The sequence below is a fragment of the Gracilinanus agilis genome, chromosome 5 (assembly GCF_016433145.1).
Source record: "Gracilinanus agilis isolate LMUSP501 chromosome 5, AgileGrace, whole genome shotgun sequence".
Taxonomy (NCBI): Eukaryota; Metazoa; Chordata; class Mammalia; order Didelphimorphia; family Didelphidae; genus Gracilinanus; species Gracilinanus agilis.
In genome coordinates, this window is record NC_058134.1 from 85,677,028 (window position 1) to 85,695,849 (window position 18,822).

At 35.6% G+C, this 18,822-nt stretch overlaps 1 protein-coding gene across 3 annotated transcripts in view; it reads right to left on the minus strand.

Moving 5' to 3' along the window:
• ZMYND11 (zinc finger MYND-type containing 11) overlaps positions 1-18,822 on the minus strand; it is a 178,491-nt gene that overhangs the window by 18,216 nt on the left and 141,453 nt on the right. For all 3 annotated transcript variants that reach the window (XM_044679763.1, XM_044679765.1, XM_044679764.1), the window contains 6 exons: positions 15,925-16,002; positions 15,318-15,410; positions 13,031-13,118; positions 11,872-11,927; positions 10,107-10,184; positions 8,689-8,807 (listed from right to left, as the gene is read on the minus strand). In XM_044679763.1, coding sequence (XP_044535698.1) covers positions 8,689-8,807; positions 10,107-10,184; positions 11,872-11,927; positions 13,031-13,118; positions 15,318-15,410; positions 15,925-16,002 — 512 coding nt within the window. The remainder of the gene's footprint in view (positions 1-8,688; positions 8,808-10,106; positions 10,185-11,871; positions 11,928-13,030; positions 13,119-15,317; positions 15,411-15,924; positions 16,003-18,822) is intronic.

Consider the following 18,822-nt stretch of genomic DNA (forward strand, 5'->3'; position numbering starts at 1 on the left):
CCTTCTTATAATAGTATTTGTCCCCTCTCCTTCCCATGCCCTCTTTGTGTGTAATAGAATATCCTATTTTTCTTATTCACTCAAGTTTCTCTTGGTGTCCCCTGCTATTCACCCCCTCTTTCCCAACCCCCATGTCATCTTAGATTATTTAGTGTTCCACCCTCACCCTGTGAATTATTCTTCTGATTACTATAATAGTGAATACTATAATAGTGAATAGAGTTCACTACAGAGAATTATACATAACATTTCTCTACATAGGAATACAGATAATTAGATCTTACTGAGGCCCTTAAAAAGGCAAATTTAAAAATTATAAGTTTTCTTTCTTTCCCCTCTGTTTCTTATTTACCTTTTCATGTTTCTCTCGATTTTTGTGGTTGGATATCAAACTTTCCATTTAGCCCTGGTCTTTTCTGTGCAAATACTTGGAATTCTTCAATTTTGTTGAATGCCCATACTTTCCCCTGGAAATATATAGTCAATTTTGATGGGTAGTTGATCCGCGTGGTTGCAGGCCCAGCTCTCTTGCCTTTCTGAATATCGTATTCCAAGCCTTACAGTCTTTTAGCGTGGAGGCTGCCAGATCCTGTGTGATCCTGACTGGTGTTCCTTGATATTTGAATTGTCTCTTTCTGGCTTCTTGTAAGATTTTTTCTTTTGCTTGAAAGCTCTTGAATTTGGCAATTATATTTCTGGCCGTTTTCTTATCTGGATCGAATGTCGCAGGTGTTCTATGAATCCTTTCAATGTCTATATTGCCCTCTTGTTGTAGGACTTCAGGGCAATTTTGCTGAATAATTTCTTTTAGTATGGAGTCCAGGTTTCTATTAATTTCTGGTTTTTCTGGAAGACCAATTATTATCAAATTGTCTCTTCTAGACCGGTTTTCTTGGTCTGTCACTCTCTCATTGAGATGTTTCATATTTCCTTCTATTTTTTCAGTCTTTTGACTTTGTTTTATTTGTTCTTGTTGTCTTGAGAGATCATTAGCTTCTAATTGCTCAATTCTAGCCTTTAGGGACTGGTTTTCGGCTCTAAACTTTTCATTTTCAGCTCTAAACTTTTCGTTTTCAGCTATGATCTTTTGGTTTTCTTTTTCAATCTGGATCACTTTGCTTATCAGTTCATTTGATTTCTGAGCCTCACTTTCCAATTGCAAGATTCTACCTTTTAAACTGCTATTTTCTTGCCAGATCTCTTCCATCTTCCTCAGAATCTCAGTTTTGAACTCTTCCATAGCTTGTGAGGAGTTTTCCTTATTTGAGGTGGGTCCGGATGCTTGTTTGTTCTCCTCCTCTGTTTGCTCGGTTGTCTGGATTTTCTCTGTGTAAAAGTTGTCGAGTGTTAAAGACTTCTTTTTCTTGTTGTTTATCTTTCTCTTCTGAATTTCCTGAGTCTGGGTAGCCATCATTAGCCCAGCAGCTTCTCAGCTTTATCCTCGCGCTTGGGGTCTGTCCGCGGTCTTTTGGCTCCTGAGGTCTGAGTTCTGGTTTTTTCCAAGGTCAAGCCCCCTGGTGGACCCCCTTGCTTGATCCTCTGCCAGAGGTTCCTTTACAAGTCTCAGGGCGCTGCTTTCACAGTCATATACCGGTCTACGCTGGTTCCCCACTCAGGGTTTCAGAGCTTTAGCTTGTGGCTGTGTCTGCCTCCCCCCATGCCTCTGCCGCGCCTGCGCTCTGCTCCCACGCTCAGAGTTTGCGTGTGTTTTTGGCTTTTTGGGGTCCCAAATCTTGCTGCTCTCAGGAACAGGCCCTGGAGCTGCCAATGACTCAATGGGTGCCCCAAACTTGCTCTATTTCTTTTTAGCTGGCTTCGGCGCTATAGGTGGTGTGTGTGGAGGGGGTGGGGGTGGGGTGGTTGCTCAGCCCGCGATTTAGTGAGAGCTGTTTCACCCCTTTATAGCATGGAAATGTCCCGATTCCACGTACCTTCCACGCTGCACCCTGTTGTGGGGTTCCTCCGTTCGTCTGGACTTGTTTTTATGTCCCCTTGAGGAGTCTTGTGTGTTTCGGTCAGGAGAGGTTAAGAGTTGCTTCTTACTCTGCTGCCAACTTAACCCGGAACCTATACTGTTCTTTTACGTAATCATATTTCCTCTCTGTCTGTATTACAAGAGGGATCATGGGAAATGTAGTTTCCAAGTCCCCTAAACGTCCACAGGAAGTTTGTCATATATCTAAATATTTAAAACTCAAATGACCCCCAAAATTCCAAATAACACACCACTTTATATCTCCAGAACTTAGCCCAGTGCTTGGCCCAGAGTATTCATTTAAATAAATCTTATTGACTGAGTGTATTCAAATGACAGATCTTCCAAGAAAGTCTCTATCACAGGGTGCAACAGTTGTGCCTGAATAAAAGCAAAGCTCACTTCTTTTAGGAGACCTCACCATGATTATAATTCTCTAAAGAATTTTAACTGATGACCCTCTGATGGTGTATAACTCTTCTTCAATAGTCATTCTGAATGGTTATATGTAAGTCAGGTTTACTTAGTTTATTTAAATAAAGCTAAGGCACTTCTATCTATTCAAATATAATTGAGTCATTCATTTATCCTAGGTATTCAGTATATCCTATGCCTGGAAGTGGATTCTTTTCACCTCTACTTCTTGGACTCCCTGGTTTCCTTCAAGACTTAGCTTAAACACCACTTTCTGCCTGAGGCCTTTCCTGATATCACCAACTGCTACTCCCCTCCTCAGTGTATCCTCTTAACCCTAGTACCTTGAATTTTTTTGTAAACATGTACATATAAATATCCTCACATATACTCATGCACATGTGCATACACACACACACATATACACATACATACCCATCATGCCTATTCTGACAAAACATAAGCCCTTGGAAGGTTTATTTTTTTTTTAATCTCCAGTTTCTAGCCCTATATGCCTGCCACATAAATGCTTGTGAATTCAGTCAACAAATACTTACTGTGTGCTTATATGCAAGGCACAGTGTTTATTAGTATTAGTATATTAATGATCATTAAGATAGTCCTTTCAAGGAATTTCAATTTAGAAGGGAAAATAAATTAAGGATGGAAGAAAGTATATCAAATATATGACAAATGCCATAGGAGAGGTACTTTTAAAAAACATGGTGTTATGGTGATTCAAAGGTATCACATGTGGTTGAGGATAAGGATTAAATAAGTCTTTGTGATTAGTTTGGATTAGGCTCTTCTCTATGAAGCAGAGATGGAAGCTGTTTCCAGTGCCAGTGCCCTGCTGGGGCATCAGTATCAACTAGTAGAGCCCAAGGTAGCTAAACAGAAGGATTCCTTTATTTATTGAATACTATGCCCTATGGAATCTTGGACCAACCTCTTGAAGAACAGTGCTGCGAAGGGAATTCCTAGATCTCTCCCCATCTGCTTTCCCCTGGACCTGTTAGGGTCCCCTGTTTTTGTTCCTAAATTTCAGATTTCTTTAGAACCTAATCTGTAAATTGGTAGTAATCCCCAAGGTTTGAATGACCTCCTATCCTCTTCTCCCTTGTGCCTATTGTATCAGTAGCACCATTATCTTTCTAGTCCCTCAGAGTCTTCCCTGATTCCTCATTTCCCTTCATACTACACTTAGTATTGTAATTATCTAAGTACATCTTCTGTCCCACACTTCTATGGATCATTTGGATCAAAATCTTTTGGGGTTATTCCGAATAATAATGCTGTGAAAGCATGCAAATCACTAAAATAGGGATTGCTTCTTTGTTCAACCCCTTTAGGGTTAATCCCATCCTCTATCACTATTATGGGCAAACTATTCCCCAAGGCCAGATCCACGCCTAGTTTGCCCATCACTGCCTTAAGCAATTCCCTAATCACTTGCCCCCACTTCCAGATGTAGTGATTAGGGAATTGCTTAAGGCAGTGATGGGTAAACTACTGCCTGGATCTGGCCCAGGGGGAATAGTTTGCCCATCACTGTTCTATCATATTCTCTGAAATACTGTTCCCCACAATCATTCTCTTCTGCAGCTTTAAATCTTGCCTTATCTACTGGCTCATACCTATCTGCAAACAGTCCTTCACTATCTTTAAAATCCTCACCTGACTTTATCTTAAGCCAATACCTTATGTCTTTCCACTTACTACAGCAAAACTCTTTTAAAAAACCAACTGTATACATCCACTTTCTCTCCTCAAACTCATTTCTAAAACTCTTTTGCCATTTGTCTTCCAATCTCTGCTCAAATGAAACTACACTATCCAAGTTAGGCTCGATTGTCACATCTACCAGCCTTTTCTTAAACCTTATCCATTGTGGCTTCTCTAAACCCACTACAATTTCTGAAATTAAGGGACCACATTGCCCTGAGTAATCTCTCCTCTCAGGGTTTTAAAGACATTTCTCTTGCCTGATTTTTTTTCTGTCCATCTGACCACTACCTTTGCAGATTCCTTTGATGGAGCATCAGCCATATTTTGTCCTAACAGCAAATATACCACCAAGGCTCCATCCTGGTCCCTCTTCTCTCTCCATTCTTTAGTTTGATATTATTAATCATTTCTACACAAAAGACATACAGATCTAGATATCTAGTCCATGTCTTTCTCTGGATCCACATTACTAAGTGCCAACAGGACATCTGTAACTAGAAGACCGAAAGGCTTCTAAAGGCATCATTGTCTTTTCTCCCAAAGCTATACTATAGCCTAATGTCCCTATTTCTGCTGAGGGCCCAAAGATCTTTCCAATCATCCAGGTTTGCAATTTCAGTCACCCTGACTCCTCATTTCCCCTATGCCATATATCTAATCAGTTGCCAAGAATTTTAAATTCTACTTCCAAAACATTTCTGGTATCTTCCCTTCCTCTGCCCTGACTCACATAGTCATCACCATTCTAGTTCAGTCATTCATTACCTCCTCTGGACTACTACAAATATTTCCTAATTGGTCTCTCTGTCTCAGATCTCTACTCATTCCAATCCATCATCCACATAGCTATCAAAGTGATATTTCTATAGCAGAAGTTCAAACATGTGCATCCTGAACTAAATAAATTCCCCTAGCTCCCTATTACCTTTAGGATCAAATACAAAATCTTTTTGGTTTGTTAAAGCCTTCTCTGATCTATAACTCATGTTTCCAGGCTTGGAATACATGATTCCACATGCTATAATCCAGGCCAACTGGCCCTGCTGTTCCTTATTAAACAGTCAGCTTCCCACATCAGTACCTTTGCATAGGCAATTTGTTACCCATGCTATCATCACCTTACTCCTCTAGAAAACCCAGTTTCCTTCCAAACTCAGCTGAAATACCACCTCTTATATGAGGCTTTTCCTGGACCTCACCATTGGTGGATATATCTTCCCAAATTAGCTTATATATTATTTTGTATATTTCATATCAATCAAGAAGTATTTATTAAATGTCTGTGCCAGGTGCTGGAAACACAAATACAAAGAATGCTTAGAATGAGCTTACAATTTATTGGGAAAAATAAGAAAAGAGAGAGAGAGAGAGAGAGAGAGAGAGAGAGAGAGAGAGAGAGAGAGAGAGAGAGAGAGAGAGAGAAAGAAAATACACATTCACAACATAATTAAATACAAGGTATTATATAACAATAGAAGCTTGGAGAATCATGAAGAATTTCAGGCAAAAGATGATGCCCACATTTCAACTTAAAGGAAGAAAGAGATTCTATGAAATAAAGGTAAGGAGGAAGGGACTTTCTAGGCGTGAGAGACAGCCAGTGGACATGGAGTATTGTAAAGCCAGTTTGGCTGGCTCAAACAGTTCAGGAGGAGGGAAAAATGTATGATGAAGCTTGAAGTCAAGTTGGGAAGGGCTTTAAAAGAAAAAAAAAAGGACTGATCTATACTTAAAGTCACTTAGGCAATAGTGTATAGAATTAACTGGAGAGGAGAGAGACTCAACTGAGGGAAGGAGACCAATTAATAGGTTGTGGCAATAATATAGGTAAGAGGTATCACAGAGGTGACAAACACCCAAACCATATGGTAGTGGTGTATAAGAGGAGAGAAAAGGTCAGATGCAAAGATGTTGTAAAAATAGAAATGGCAAGATTTTCCAACTGACTAGATAAATGAGATTGAGGAGTCCAGTATAAAGCTGAAATTACAAATGTGAAACTGGAAGGATAATGGTTCCTTCAACAGAAATATAGAAGTATCAGAGAGGAAAAGTTTTATGTGAAAAGAGAAGGGAAAGGAAAAACAGGGGAATAAGCATTTATACATGTGACAGGTACTTTACAAATATTATCCCATATGATCCCTGCAAAATAGGTGATATTATTATCCCCATTTGACAGTTGAGGAAATTGAGGCAGACAGAGGTTAGGTGACTTGCCAAGAATCATAAAACCAGAAAATGTCTGACACTGGATTTGAACTCAGGTCTTCCTAATTCCAGGTTCAGAGGACTTACCATTGTGCCGCCTAGCTGCCTCAAAAGAATAAGTAAAATTTTAGACATGTTGAGTTTAAAATGTCTCTGGGACATCCAGTTTGATACTGAACTGAAGCTCAGGGGAGAAGCTGGGGCTGGATATCTATCTATCTATCTATCTATCTATCTATCTATCTATCTATCCCCAATTCGTCTGCATGGAGATGAGTCAAATTCACTTTAAGGACAAGAACTATTTCAGTTTTGCCTTTTTATCCCTAGCACCCAATAAAGTGATTAACGTATCCCCCAAAGTCTTATATATGGAAGGTACACAATATGTTTGTTCTAGAAAATTTATTAATAGAATTATTTTTAAAGAACTTAAAACTTTAAGTTATAACTAATTTTTAGTCAATGTCAATGTGACTGGCAGATATACTACAGATTTATGTTATAATACATTCCATTTTCTGAAAGTAAAGCCATTAAAAGTAATTTTATGGAAATAAAAAAATGAAAATTATTTCTGCCATTGATTAAACATCTAAATCCAAAACCTGAAAAATATAATTTGGAAGCTGAGGTCCTCTTGCAAACAAAGAGAAAAAATATTTACTAAGCTAGCAACTATGTCTTATACTCATGGATGTAGTATATACAATTCTCATGCATATTAAAAAGAATTACCCATATTTTTACATGCACTCAGTTAAACTGTATATTCTACCTGAAAGGTGATAATTTCCCTGATGTTAAAACCCCTGGGTTTTACTAGGTCTTTATCAATAAGGCTGAAACTACCATAATCACATTATAGTACTACTAAATCTGAATTGTACTATGTACTTGTTATATTGATCTTAACAGAGATGTTTGGGAAGCTGAAGTGATGGCCTGAAACTAGAAACCTGCAGGACTCACTCCTCCCCCATACACAGGCTAGAGTGAGTAGGAAGGGGTAGGTACTCCTTACTTTCACCCCTCCCACCAAGCAGTTGGAAATCAGTTGGAAATGGAGACAGGACTGATGTCCCCTGGCAAGGCTCAGCAAGGCAAATCTCTAATGATGTTCACTTTCTCAACTTATATTCCCAACAGGTTTGACTGAGGAACAATAGGAAAAGCTTGATGTTTTCTTGTTTTAAGGGACTAATGTAACTTATATTGGCAGGACAGCTGAAGGAAACTTAGCTGAAGTTGGATGTAAGTGTCCTCAGAATAATAAACAGGCACTGCTCCCCAAAGATGAAGTTTATACTGATAAAATAAGTAGGGAAGGCAGGGAAGGGTTATCAAGGATTTGGATAAGATCTGGGAAGCCCTGAACCATTAGGTAGAAATTGCCCCTCCCCGCCCAGGAGGGAGTGGCAGACTTTTAGCTAGCCTGCCCTCAAACCTGTAATTATCACTTCTAATATCTAAAAAACTAAATAACAATTGTGCTGTTACTAGAAAGGTCTAGTTCAGCTAAACAAGCAAACCACTGAGCTGAACCAAGATGGTTCTCGCCCCAGATGGCCTCCAAAACAATCCCCAAACCAGGAACAGCAGGCAGTGTGACCTGCTCACTTCAACAGCCAGGAATCAACTGTTTAACTGCTTTCAAACTGTTCCCTCACCCAGAGTTTTCTGGGGGGGGGGGTCCCCTGGAATTCTGGGTGAGGCTTGACCCTGTATCTTGCAGGAATTCCACCCTGCCATCTTCCATGTTGTATTTCCCTGATGTTAAAACCCCTGGATTTTACTAGGTCTTTGTCAATAAGGCTGAAACTACCATTATCACATTATAGTACTACTAAATCTGTATTGTACTATGTACTATGAACCTTTCAATCCTTCTATCTTAATCAATATTCAAGGCTAATACACTATTGTTATATTATTAAACAGTTTCAGTTATCAAAAATGTCTTTAAATTTAATACATAAGGAAATGATAGATTATTCCATTTGTTCATTATGTGGTTCAGGCTTTATAACTGATTGTATATATTAAAAATATTTGTCAGATGATTATGCAACTTCTAGCAAATATTTTCTGAAACTGGTTGGCAATTGTTAAAGTTCAAGTTAAAGATGGGCCATATACTTCATTTCTTTTTATTTAATATGAATCAAACTTTAAAATTACTCTAAAGAATTAATGAAGCTCTTGTCTCAAATCTCTATGACTGAATAACATTTAGTTGAAATAGTCTTGAAAACATGAAAGCATTAGGAAATTTGAGACTAATAAAAAGTAATAGTAAAGACACCTTCTTTAAAGGCAAAGAAAGTTATGACAATTTGTATAAGGAATTCATAAATTACCTTTGGTGATGGTGACCAAAGAAGCGAACATCAACTTGATTGTCCTCTTTCTGCATGACTTTGGCTGGCCAAAATCCAAACCCTTTCATTTTGGCCCAAACCAGCTCATGATTAGGTATCTAAAAATAAAACACATTCCCCATATACTTTAAAAAATGTTCCAGCAAATATAATATTAGCATTTAAACTATAAACTATTCTAATAGTCACTTAAAATCAAAACTTCACTAAAACCAAATTTCTACTTTTTTACTTTAATTTTTTATGCTCATGTGTTAATAGGGAATGTTTTTACACAGTAGATGATATTGCTTCCTCAAAGAAAATGCAATAAATTTTCAAGGAAAACAAATATATATAATCATTGATAGGTAAAGGTAGTAAAGTAGCTTCTTCTCCATTTCCTATATTGCCTGAAAACAGTATTCTCTGGATTACCCAGCTACATTATAGAACAAGCCAGTCAGTACTATTTAAAACCATGAATGCTACTGTGCATTAGAAACTAGAAAATGCCCAGCTTTTAAGGTCTTCTCTCAAAAGCTACAGAACGGATTTTCAGAAATACAAGAAATTGCCTTAAGTTATAATTTATAGAACATTTGCCTATATCAGTCATTTTAATTGTAGCTAGTATTTATATAGTGTTTGAATGATTGCAAGAACTGTACATAAAATATCTCATTTGATCTTCCGAATAATCTCATGAGGTAGGTGCTGTTATTGTTCTCATTAATGAAGAAAGACCTCTGCTCTGTTCAAGGAAGTTGGATAATGTACCTGTAGGGGACGGTCAGGTACATGCAGTTTATTGGTCCTTTTTCAGGCTCTGGTTGGGCTAGAAACTTTTGGGGTGGCATGCCTGGGATAGATAAATGTATTTAAGTACTTTTTTCTTACTTCTCCCTAAGATTCATTGTGAGAAATAGCCATTCCATTTAGAGTCCTCAGAATGCTGCGGACAAATGAAAAACCATAAAACTCTTGCTAGACAAGAGTAATTAAAGTTGGGAAAAATCAAGCTTAAGAAATATCTCAGTACTAGATAGAGAAAGCTTCTGGGTCTCCAACATTAAATGATACTTTTCTATAAAGCAGGTGCTAAGATTTAACTCTCATTTTGATTTGAGTGATGATGATTAAATTTATATTGCTGATGTCTGCCTACTTGAAGACATGCATGTTTCCTATTGCATCTGAACCACAGCTATGACATTATATATTTTCAAATAAATTAAAAAGAATCAACATCAGAAACATTTGGTACCCAATGAAAAGATGCATGCATATATAGGTATATACACATGAATATTTATTATAAAAGTATTTTGGATACCCTGTATTTTATGTTTAAGAGGTAAAACTTTGGCACTTGAAAAAAATGACAATAAGCAAATTTCAAAATTTCACAAACATACACAAGGATAGCAGAACCAGTTGTCAGGACGTGCATTTGACAAATAGAAACAGTTCTTGCAAAGCTGCAGTTCATCCAGCTGAAAAATAAAAACAAAAAAATCAACTAAAGAATATTTTATTGCCTAATGTATAAACATACATGTACATTTATAAGGACTCAAAGGGAATTCAGATTGCTAAAAATAGTTTAATGTTTATAAGGTTTATCCTTCTACAAAGTTGCTTAAATACAGCACTGAAAAAAGAATAAAAATAATTATAATACCTGAAATAGCAAAGTTAAATTTTTGGGTGAAAACTTTAAAATTCCTCACTCTAATACAAAAGAAAATGCTGCCTTTAAGCCATATCTATGAAATGAGAGAAAAGCAACCCAAAAACATACCACTTGCCATTGCAAAGGTATATGATTGTGGATGATAACATCTTAATATTAAAATACCAATATGGATCCCAGGAAATGTCATTTAGATATCTCTACTTTATTAATAATTATTTTTAGAAAGTTGCTCCTAGTTAAAATGTATAGGTTTTCTTGGTTTTGCTTTTTGCTATTGTGTAGCTGACCCAAATAATCTTGTCAGGGATTCTTGGGTAACTTCCATTCTCAGATAAATACTAGGGGAAAGAGTCACAACATTAATTAAGTTTCTTGTTGTGATAGTCCTCTGGCATAACGGAGCAATGTCCTAGGAGGACAGAAATATCCCTTTTCATCTTTGCATTCAAAGGCTGGGCTCACAGCACCCAAACCCCCACCAGAAATGAGTGTCAAAAGGGAAAAGTCCCCACCTTGGGACCAGATTTATATCTAAGGAATGACTTGTGGGCCAGCCAAAGACATGGGATGAGAAAAAAACAAAACCCTTAATTAGGTGAGATAATGTGAATAACACCTCATAACAATGCAGGTCAGTATCCCACTCCCAAAAGGGTACTTTAGACTACATATCTGCTTCCCAGGAGCATGCTGTTCCAATGGAACAATGCCTGTCCACTTGAATGGCTTTGTGCTTCAGTGATCCGTTACATGAGATTTTACCTATCTTAATATGTACGTATGACTTGTATATCTCCTCTTTCCTCCATTCTTCCTTATTAATTGCCAATAATAACTAAGCATTAGACTGGGTACTATTGTTAAATGTGTGGTTTGGGACAGAAATGAAATATTTTGGGTCAAATAACAGAGTTAAAAAATTAGCTTTTTGCAGATATTCTCATGATTTAACATAGGGATAAACATAAAAAGAAAATGGTATCATTAAAAATTATTTGATAAAATTATAATAATTTGATTTTTGAAGGACAATTGATGTCATGTATGTTATTAATTATAAAATGAAGTCAATTTTATGTTTGTGACTTTTTTATTTTCACAAAGATGGAAATTAATTTGTTCAAGACTGAATAAATTTAATAATTATGTCCATTTTGGGGATATATCTTTAAAGTTGTAGAAATAAAAAACTCCTGATTTTTTTTCTAGGACTAATTATGATATTTTCTATAAAGAACAATGATTTAAATATCCCAAAGGAAGAGAACAAAATATTTAAAACCATTTTTAAAAAGGTAATTCTGTGAAGCAAGAATAGAGGAAGGAATACTACTTTGGTAAAGTTTAAAACAAACATTACAATAAAAACATATTTGTAGCTTAAAAAAGAAAAAAAACTCAGTGTTCTCATCAACTAGTATGACATAATCCTTAAATGTTTGGCTTGTTCATATTAATATTTAGTTATTGGACATTAAAATTACCTCATGACATGTATCTTTATAGAGCATTCTGGCTATGTCAGCTTGTTCACTGTCCACTGTAATTAAAGACAGACATTACCCATTACCAACAGTTTTACAATATGAGCTAAGTTAAATTAAAACATTTGACTTAGGGTATTCACATTATGCTTTACAAACCTGAAGCAAACATAGGCAACTGTGCTTTTATAAACCAAATGTTTCCTTAAATCAAATTCTACTAAAAGATCAAAATTAACAAAAAGGTTACAGAGAAAGATGTGTTAATTATCTAGATTGAGAGTACCTTCCTGCCTATCTGTTTGTAGTTTAGGGATTTTTTTTCAGACTCTTGACTAATACATCTGTATTTAAAAATACAAACAAAACAACTATAGAGCCAATCATAATCTATCTGTTATCTTTAGTACTGTATGACCTTTTAGATAAGAAAAATAAAAAGAATATACATATATATATGCATATTTGTAAATTGTTGTTGTTCAGTGTTTCTGACTCTTTGTGACCCCATTTGGAGTTTTCTTGGCAGATACTGAAGTGGTTTTCCATTCCTTTCCAGCTCATTTCACAGATGAGGAAACTGAGGCAAATAGGGTTAACTGTCTTACCCAGTGTCACACAGCTAATAAATGTTTGTGGCTGGATTTTAACCCAGATCTTCCTGCTTCCCACCCTGGAACTCTATCTACTGTGCCATCTACCTGCCCAGTATATTTGTAAATAACATTTTATAATTATGCAATAATCCCCTCCTCCATTCACATTATCTTATTTGACCTTTACAACAACCCTAGGAGGTAAAAGATGCAAATATTTCTATCCCCATCTTAGAGATACAGAAACTGATGCTCAAGGTTATAAAGGGGTAGATGTGGCAGATGTGACATTCATTTAAACTAATGGCTTTGGCTACAATTCTAGTAATCCTTCTATCACATTATGTGATTATAGTCAATTTACAAGCTTCTGATTTTTATTTTATTACCAATGCAGTCAAATATATATATACTCTAACTTTGGCACTTTCATACACCTATTTTAGGTTGTATAGTTTAAGGTAACTAAATAGTTAATGATTATTTCTACAGTTGTTTTAAAATCAAATGCTTCCTTCTATTGGAAGTCAAATGATTTAAAAGAAAAAACAAAATGACTCGACCTCCATAGAAAATCACTGTGTTGTGGAGAAGAAGTTGAGCATCAGCTTTGAATTCTTCATAACTTCGGTACTTTCCTTCATTCACTTTCTATATTAATACAAAAACAAAATACAAAAATATTATAAAATCTCTGTATTATGAGTTTATGTTATGAGAATTTGAGTTGGGAAGAGGACAAAGCAGGTCACAATGCCTGAAAGTTTCCAACTAGAATCTGAAAGTTGTCTGTATAACATTAGATAAGGATTAATACCTATGAAAATAAAATTATATTCTACAGGTATGAATGATCCAAACCACCAAGTTCCTTTACGCCTGCCTGACTGGAGTGACCTTATAGTTCATAAGGGTCTTAATCCAAAAGTTTTAGATTTATAGAAAGTTAGGACTTTTTACTCTAAAACTTGTATAGAAATGGAAACTTGGGCCTAAAAAGGTAAAGTGAATTGCTCAAAATCACATAGATTTAGTGGGAGATTCAGACAAGAATATAGATCTTTTGACCAAGAATCTAGTGATTTTTCTATCACACTTGCTGCCAAGGGGTTGAGGCTAATAGAAGATTATTTAATGTGGAGGCTGAAGCCCCTATTCCCCCATAATGCCCAGGGTCAGGGAAATAAAGTAGAAGGAATCTCTTTTCCTGAATTAAATCTCTTTGAATTGCAAATTAGTAATCTCTTCTAGTTGCTTTATCCAGAAAAGTTTGAGATGGTTAGTGGTTAGCAATGCTTCTTAAGATATTTACAAGTTTTTATGACTAACAGTTATATCCTAAAATTTCAAAGTGACACACAAAGACTGGTTTTGCAATCATATTCATCTTAATTGGAAACATATGGATAATTTTCTTTGGGGAACAAATTATGAAATGTACTTTCATACCTGATATGTGATGAATTGTGAAAATGACTAATTTCTGATCATTTTTTTAAACCTTTACTTTCCATCTTATAATCAGTATTGTGTATTGGTTCCAAGGCAGAAGAGTGGTAAGAGATAGGCAATGGGGGTTGAGTGACTTGCCCAGGGTCACACAGTAGGAAATGTTGGTGTCAGATTTGAACCTAGGACCTTCTGTCTCTAGGCCTGGCTCTCAATCCACTGAGCATTATTTTAAAATTGTCTTTAATACTTCAAGAGATGTTCTTTTATTTATGTGCTTAATGAATCAGATTATAACCATTCCCCATGTTTTAAATTTTTATTTTACTTCCCACCTTCATAAACTGATTGTGGCAAGCAAATACATCCCTTGATGACTCTCTTCAAACTTGTCCAGGCAGTTTCTTAGATGACATAAAAACAAGAGTTGAAGTCTTTCTAAACCTGTAGGTGCTTCCCTGTCCAGCACTTGGCTGGTTTAACTTTTCAGAACACATGCTCCAGTCAGGTTGTTAAGAGGACAGTAAGTGCTTGAGTTGTTCTTAATCCCAGAGTCTCAAAACAGGATGAGACCTTAGAGACCCTCCTTGTTCCTTCAGTATAGGAAGGGAATTTCTTTGACAACATACCTAATAGATTATTTAATCAGTGCTTGAAGGCCTCTAGTGAAGGGGTAACCAGGGATCCCTTGATATAACCTGTTTTAATACTCAGTAGGTCTGTTAGAAAGTTTCTAAATCTACCTTATACTGTAGAGATTATTCCAAGGTTTGCCCTCTGGGGCCAGGCAAAAGAAATAAAACCCCTTTCACAAGGCAGCCCCTTATGTACTTAAGTGCAGCTATCAAGTGCTCTTTTCCAGGCCTTCGAAGCATTCTTAGATGGCATGCTCTCAAGGTCCTTGTTCATCTTCATTGTCTTCCCCCCAATAGATGTTCTTCTTTCTTATCAATATTTTTCTTAAAATATGGTACCCATAGCTGAACACAGTTTAACTGATATGGTCTAATTAGGGCAAAGTATACTAGGATATCTCCTTGGTTCTAGACACTATACTTACTTCTCTTGATGGAGCTTAAAAGAATATGCTAGTTTTTATGTTAATTTAACGATAACTCTCTCATCCTGTTCTTATGAAGTGTTTTTTTTAAAAACCCAACTAAGTGTATAAAATTGTTTGTCCCTATTAAATAAATTTGGTCCCATGTTCTAGCTCATCAAGATCTTTTTTTAAGATCCTGATTCTGTCATACAGTGTGCTAATTGCTCCTTATGGTTTGTGACTGATAAAGCATGCAATTAAAAATAAAAAGAACACCAAAACCACAAATCTTACTGGTTGAAAAACTTTTCAATATGAAAAGCAAGTTGGGCAGGGTGGGGATTAGAATATGACCTTACCTCTTGTATTGTAGGAACATCAACAGCTGAATGTACCAATCTTCTGTACATTGGATGTTTATTGTCTTTCCCCTTTTTGTTCAGATCTATAGCCTATAAGAATTGTTAAGGAAAATGAAAAAATGGGGGCTAAAGTAAAATGTAAAAATCATTAATATATATATAACTCATTTTATTTTATATCTAAAGAAATGTTATCAAAAATATTTAAAATGTAACTTAATAATATATACATATTGCACTGAGAATTTTATAAGTGGGCTTCCTACTTTAATAGTAAAAACAACTGTTTTATTGATCCTAGAAAATCTCACAGCTCTAAATACTAATTGCTTATTAAAAAATGCTAACATTCATTAATAGAACCTAAAGTAAGTCATGTTTCAAATCTAAAATACATGGCAAAAGGTAGCAGACTCAAAAATGAAAACTAACAAGATGGCTACAAAGCCTGAGAAACCAAAGCATTGATTTTCACATTTTATAATGCTTTATAGTACTAGTCACTCAATTAATAAATTTCCTCAAACTGAATTCAAGGGGAAAAAAACTGGGGGAAAAGAAGGAGGAGAAGAGAAGAATGAGAGATTCCCTTAGAAGGACTTACCCGCTCCTTCATGCGGGAAACAATGAATCTCAGGTATGTGCTCATCTCCTGCTTGCTTGTATTTTTTTTCTTAATACTCTGTTTAACAACAACCAAAAGTACTTAATTACAAATCTGTTCTTTTACATAAACATATATGTTTACATATACATATATATAAGCTGTTTGTAACACTCAAACATTTATTTAAAAACGCAATAATTTTTATATAATTAAATTCAAAACTCAACAATTAGGCTAAAATAAAATGTATACTGCATTTCACTAAAGATTTTAAAGAATTTATATTTTATTCATAACAGAGTAAGTACATCTGTAATATCCTTAACAATATGTATTTGCAATGTTTCACATGAAAGTAACAGAAGCACAAATATAGAATTGTTCAGTGTATTAAAAATGTGATATATAAAAATCCTTTAGGAAAAAGTTCAATGAATATTTTAAAAAAAGGTTTACTTTTATAGTGTCTTTTGTTTTTATGGAGACTTCCCTTATAATAATGTAAAAGAGCTAATGACAACTGTTGGCCATAACAAATGTAATGGTTTATTTTCATAAAGATACTTAAATGTTATCTTAAAAATGCTAATTCTTAAGCAATTTTAAAGTGAAATACTTTCCTCTTTAAAAACTTAAAAGGTTGTAAAAGAAAAAAACAATTTATTATTTAAAAAAGAAACCTTTTTAATGCAGTTTGAATTTATATTATTGCAGAAAATTGAAAATTGTTCTTTAAGTTCTGCTTTTTGGTCATTCTCTATTATTTCATACAAGTCATTATACATTTCTCTGAATTTCTTATTTCTTTATTTACTATAGTATAGCACATACCATTATGGTAAATTTAATTACATTCATATAGATCTGTTCAGCTATTCCCTAATTAATAAGCACATATTCTTTTTTCAGTTTTTATTACAAAAAAGTACTGTTATGAATATTTTAATATATACAGGACTTTTCTGTTTCATCTCCTAGGGAATTGTTGGACCTTAAATATGTTTTCAGATATCATCCCTAAAAGAGGAATCAAGGTAGAGGAAGAAGGAATAAGAGTATAAAGAAGGAATGATGGCTGTAAAAAATAAATAGTATTAATGTGAAAAAAGGTCTGTTTAGTAACTTTTCTTTCATGATTCTGAACTGTTTTTTACAACAGTTGGATTATTTTAGTTTCACTAACAGTTGGATTATTTTACAGTTTCACTAACAATGTAAGATTTCCTATTTTCTCACAATCCATTTAATGCAGACTAGTTCTTTCATCATCTTTGCCAATTTGATGAGTATGAGATAATACCTAGTTATTTTAATTTGCATTTCTCTTCACCATGATTTGGTACATTCTCTTCACATGTTGAAAGTTTGAATTAACTATTTCCCCCCTGAAAACTGTTTACATACTTTGAATACTTATCTATTGGGGAATGACTCTTTAAACTTATGGCAATTTCCTAGTTATTCTGGTTATCAGTTTTACCACAGACATGTGATGTAGGTTTTTTTCCACATTAATTTGTTTCTTTTCCTTTTCTGACTGCATTTTGTGAACAAAACTTCTAAATAGTACAGTTATATAAATATTTATTTTGTCTTATAATGTACATCCACCTAGCTAATCTATACACTGTCCTTCCTGCCACTCAACAATACTTCTGAAAGTTATCTGCTTCTTTATTTTTATTTTAAAATAAAAGGTGGGGATACTTGCTATCTTCTTGGGAAAACCAATCTTATTTTCTGCCAAACATTCTTATAGTTTTCCTAGGTTTTTTTCTATTGAATAAGAATCCTTCTTCCCAGTGTTTGTATGTTTGTTTGTTTGTTATTGTCATTTAAAGTAAAATATTAGGTTATAATGTTTGACTCTGGGTCTTCCTTATCTGCTCTCTCTCATTAATCCACTCTTCTATTTTAAAACTAGCACCAGGGGCTAGCTAGGTGGCTCAGAGGGTTGAGAGCCAGGCCTAAAGACAGTAGGTCCTGGGTTCAAATCTGATCTCAGACCCTTCCCAGCTGTGTGACCCTGGGCAAGTGCCTTACTCCCCCCCCCCCCACCTCAACCCTCCCACCATTGCCTAACCTTTAACAACACTCTTCTGCCTTGTGTGTAAATGGAATTAGCTCACCCTCATTCATTCTTTAGACTTTAGCCACCAGGAATAATGTCACCCCACCCAACTAGAATTAAGTGGGGAGGTGGAGGTCTGTGACCCACATGTGATATAGTAAGTGACAAATCAAAAACAAGGGACTTGCCCCCAGGGCAGCCCAAAACAGAGTTGAGGCTGCCATTTGTCCAGGTGAAACTAGAGGTAGACACAGGAAGTGATGAAAACTACTATCTTTTAAATATGATGGTAACTTCCTGTGCGGGGCTTTTTGGTGCTTTGAACTTGGTGTTGGAGGAGCTCAGGTGAGACCTCAGACTGCTTCCCTATGAACTGTCACGTGGGTAAGTTAGGCTGACTCTCTTTCTCTTCCTTTGGTGTTTCTGGAGGCTCCAGCCTCAGGGAGGCGTCTCATCTTGGAGGAGGCCTTGTGGCTAGAAGCCTTGTTTAATTAACCTCTGTACCCCTCTGCCGGAGCCTCTGAAGCCCTACCTGGTTCAGGCCTCCACTGCAGGCCAGAGTTTCTCTCTCACATTTTCCCTACCTTCAACTTTCTTAATTGTAAATGAACCACCATAAAAGTCATCCTGACTTGGGTGTTTTATTTGAAATCCGGTTATAGATTTCTGGCAACCAAACTTTAAATATCCAGTCCAACCATAATTCCCATTTCCCTCTCTTACACTTGAAACCAACACATAATATTGATTCTGAGGTGGAAGGTAAGGGTTAAAAACAAACAAAAAGTTTTAGCACCAAAGAGTTCTGATTTGGTTAATAATAC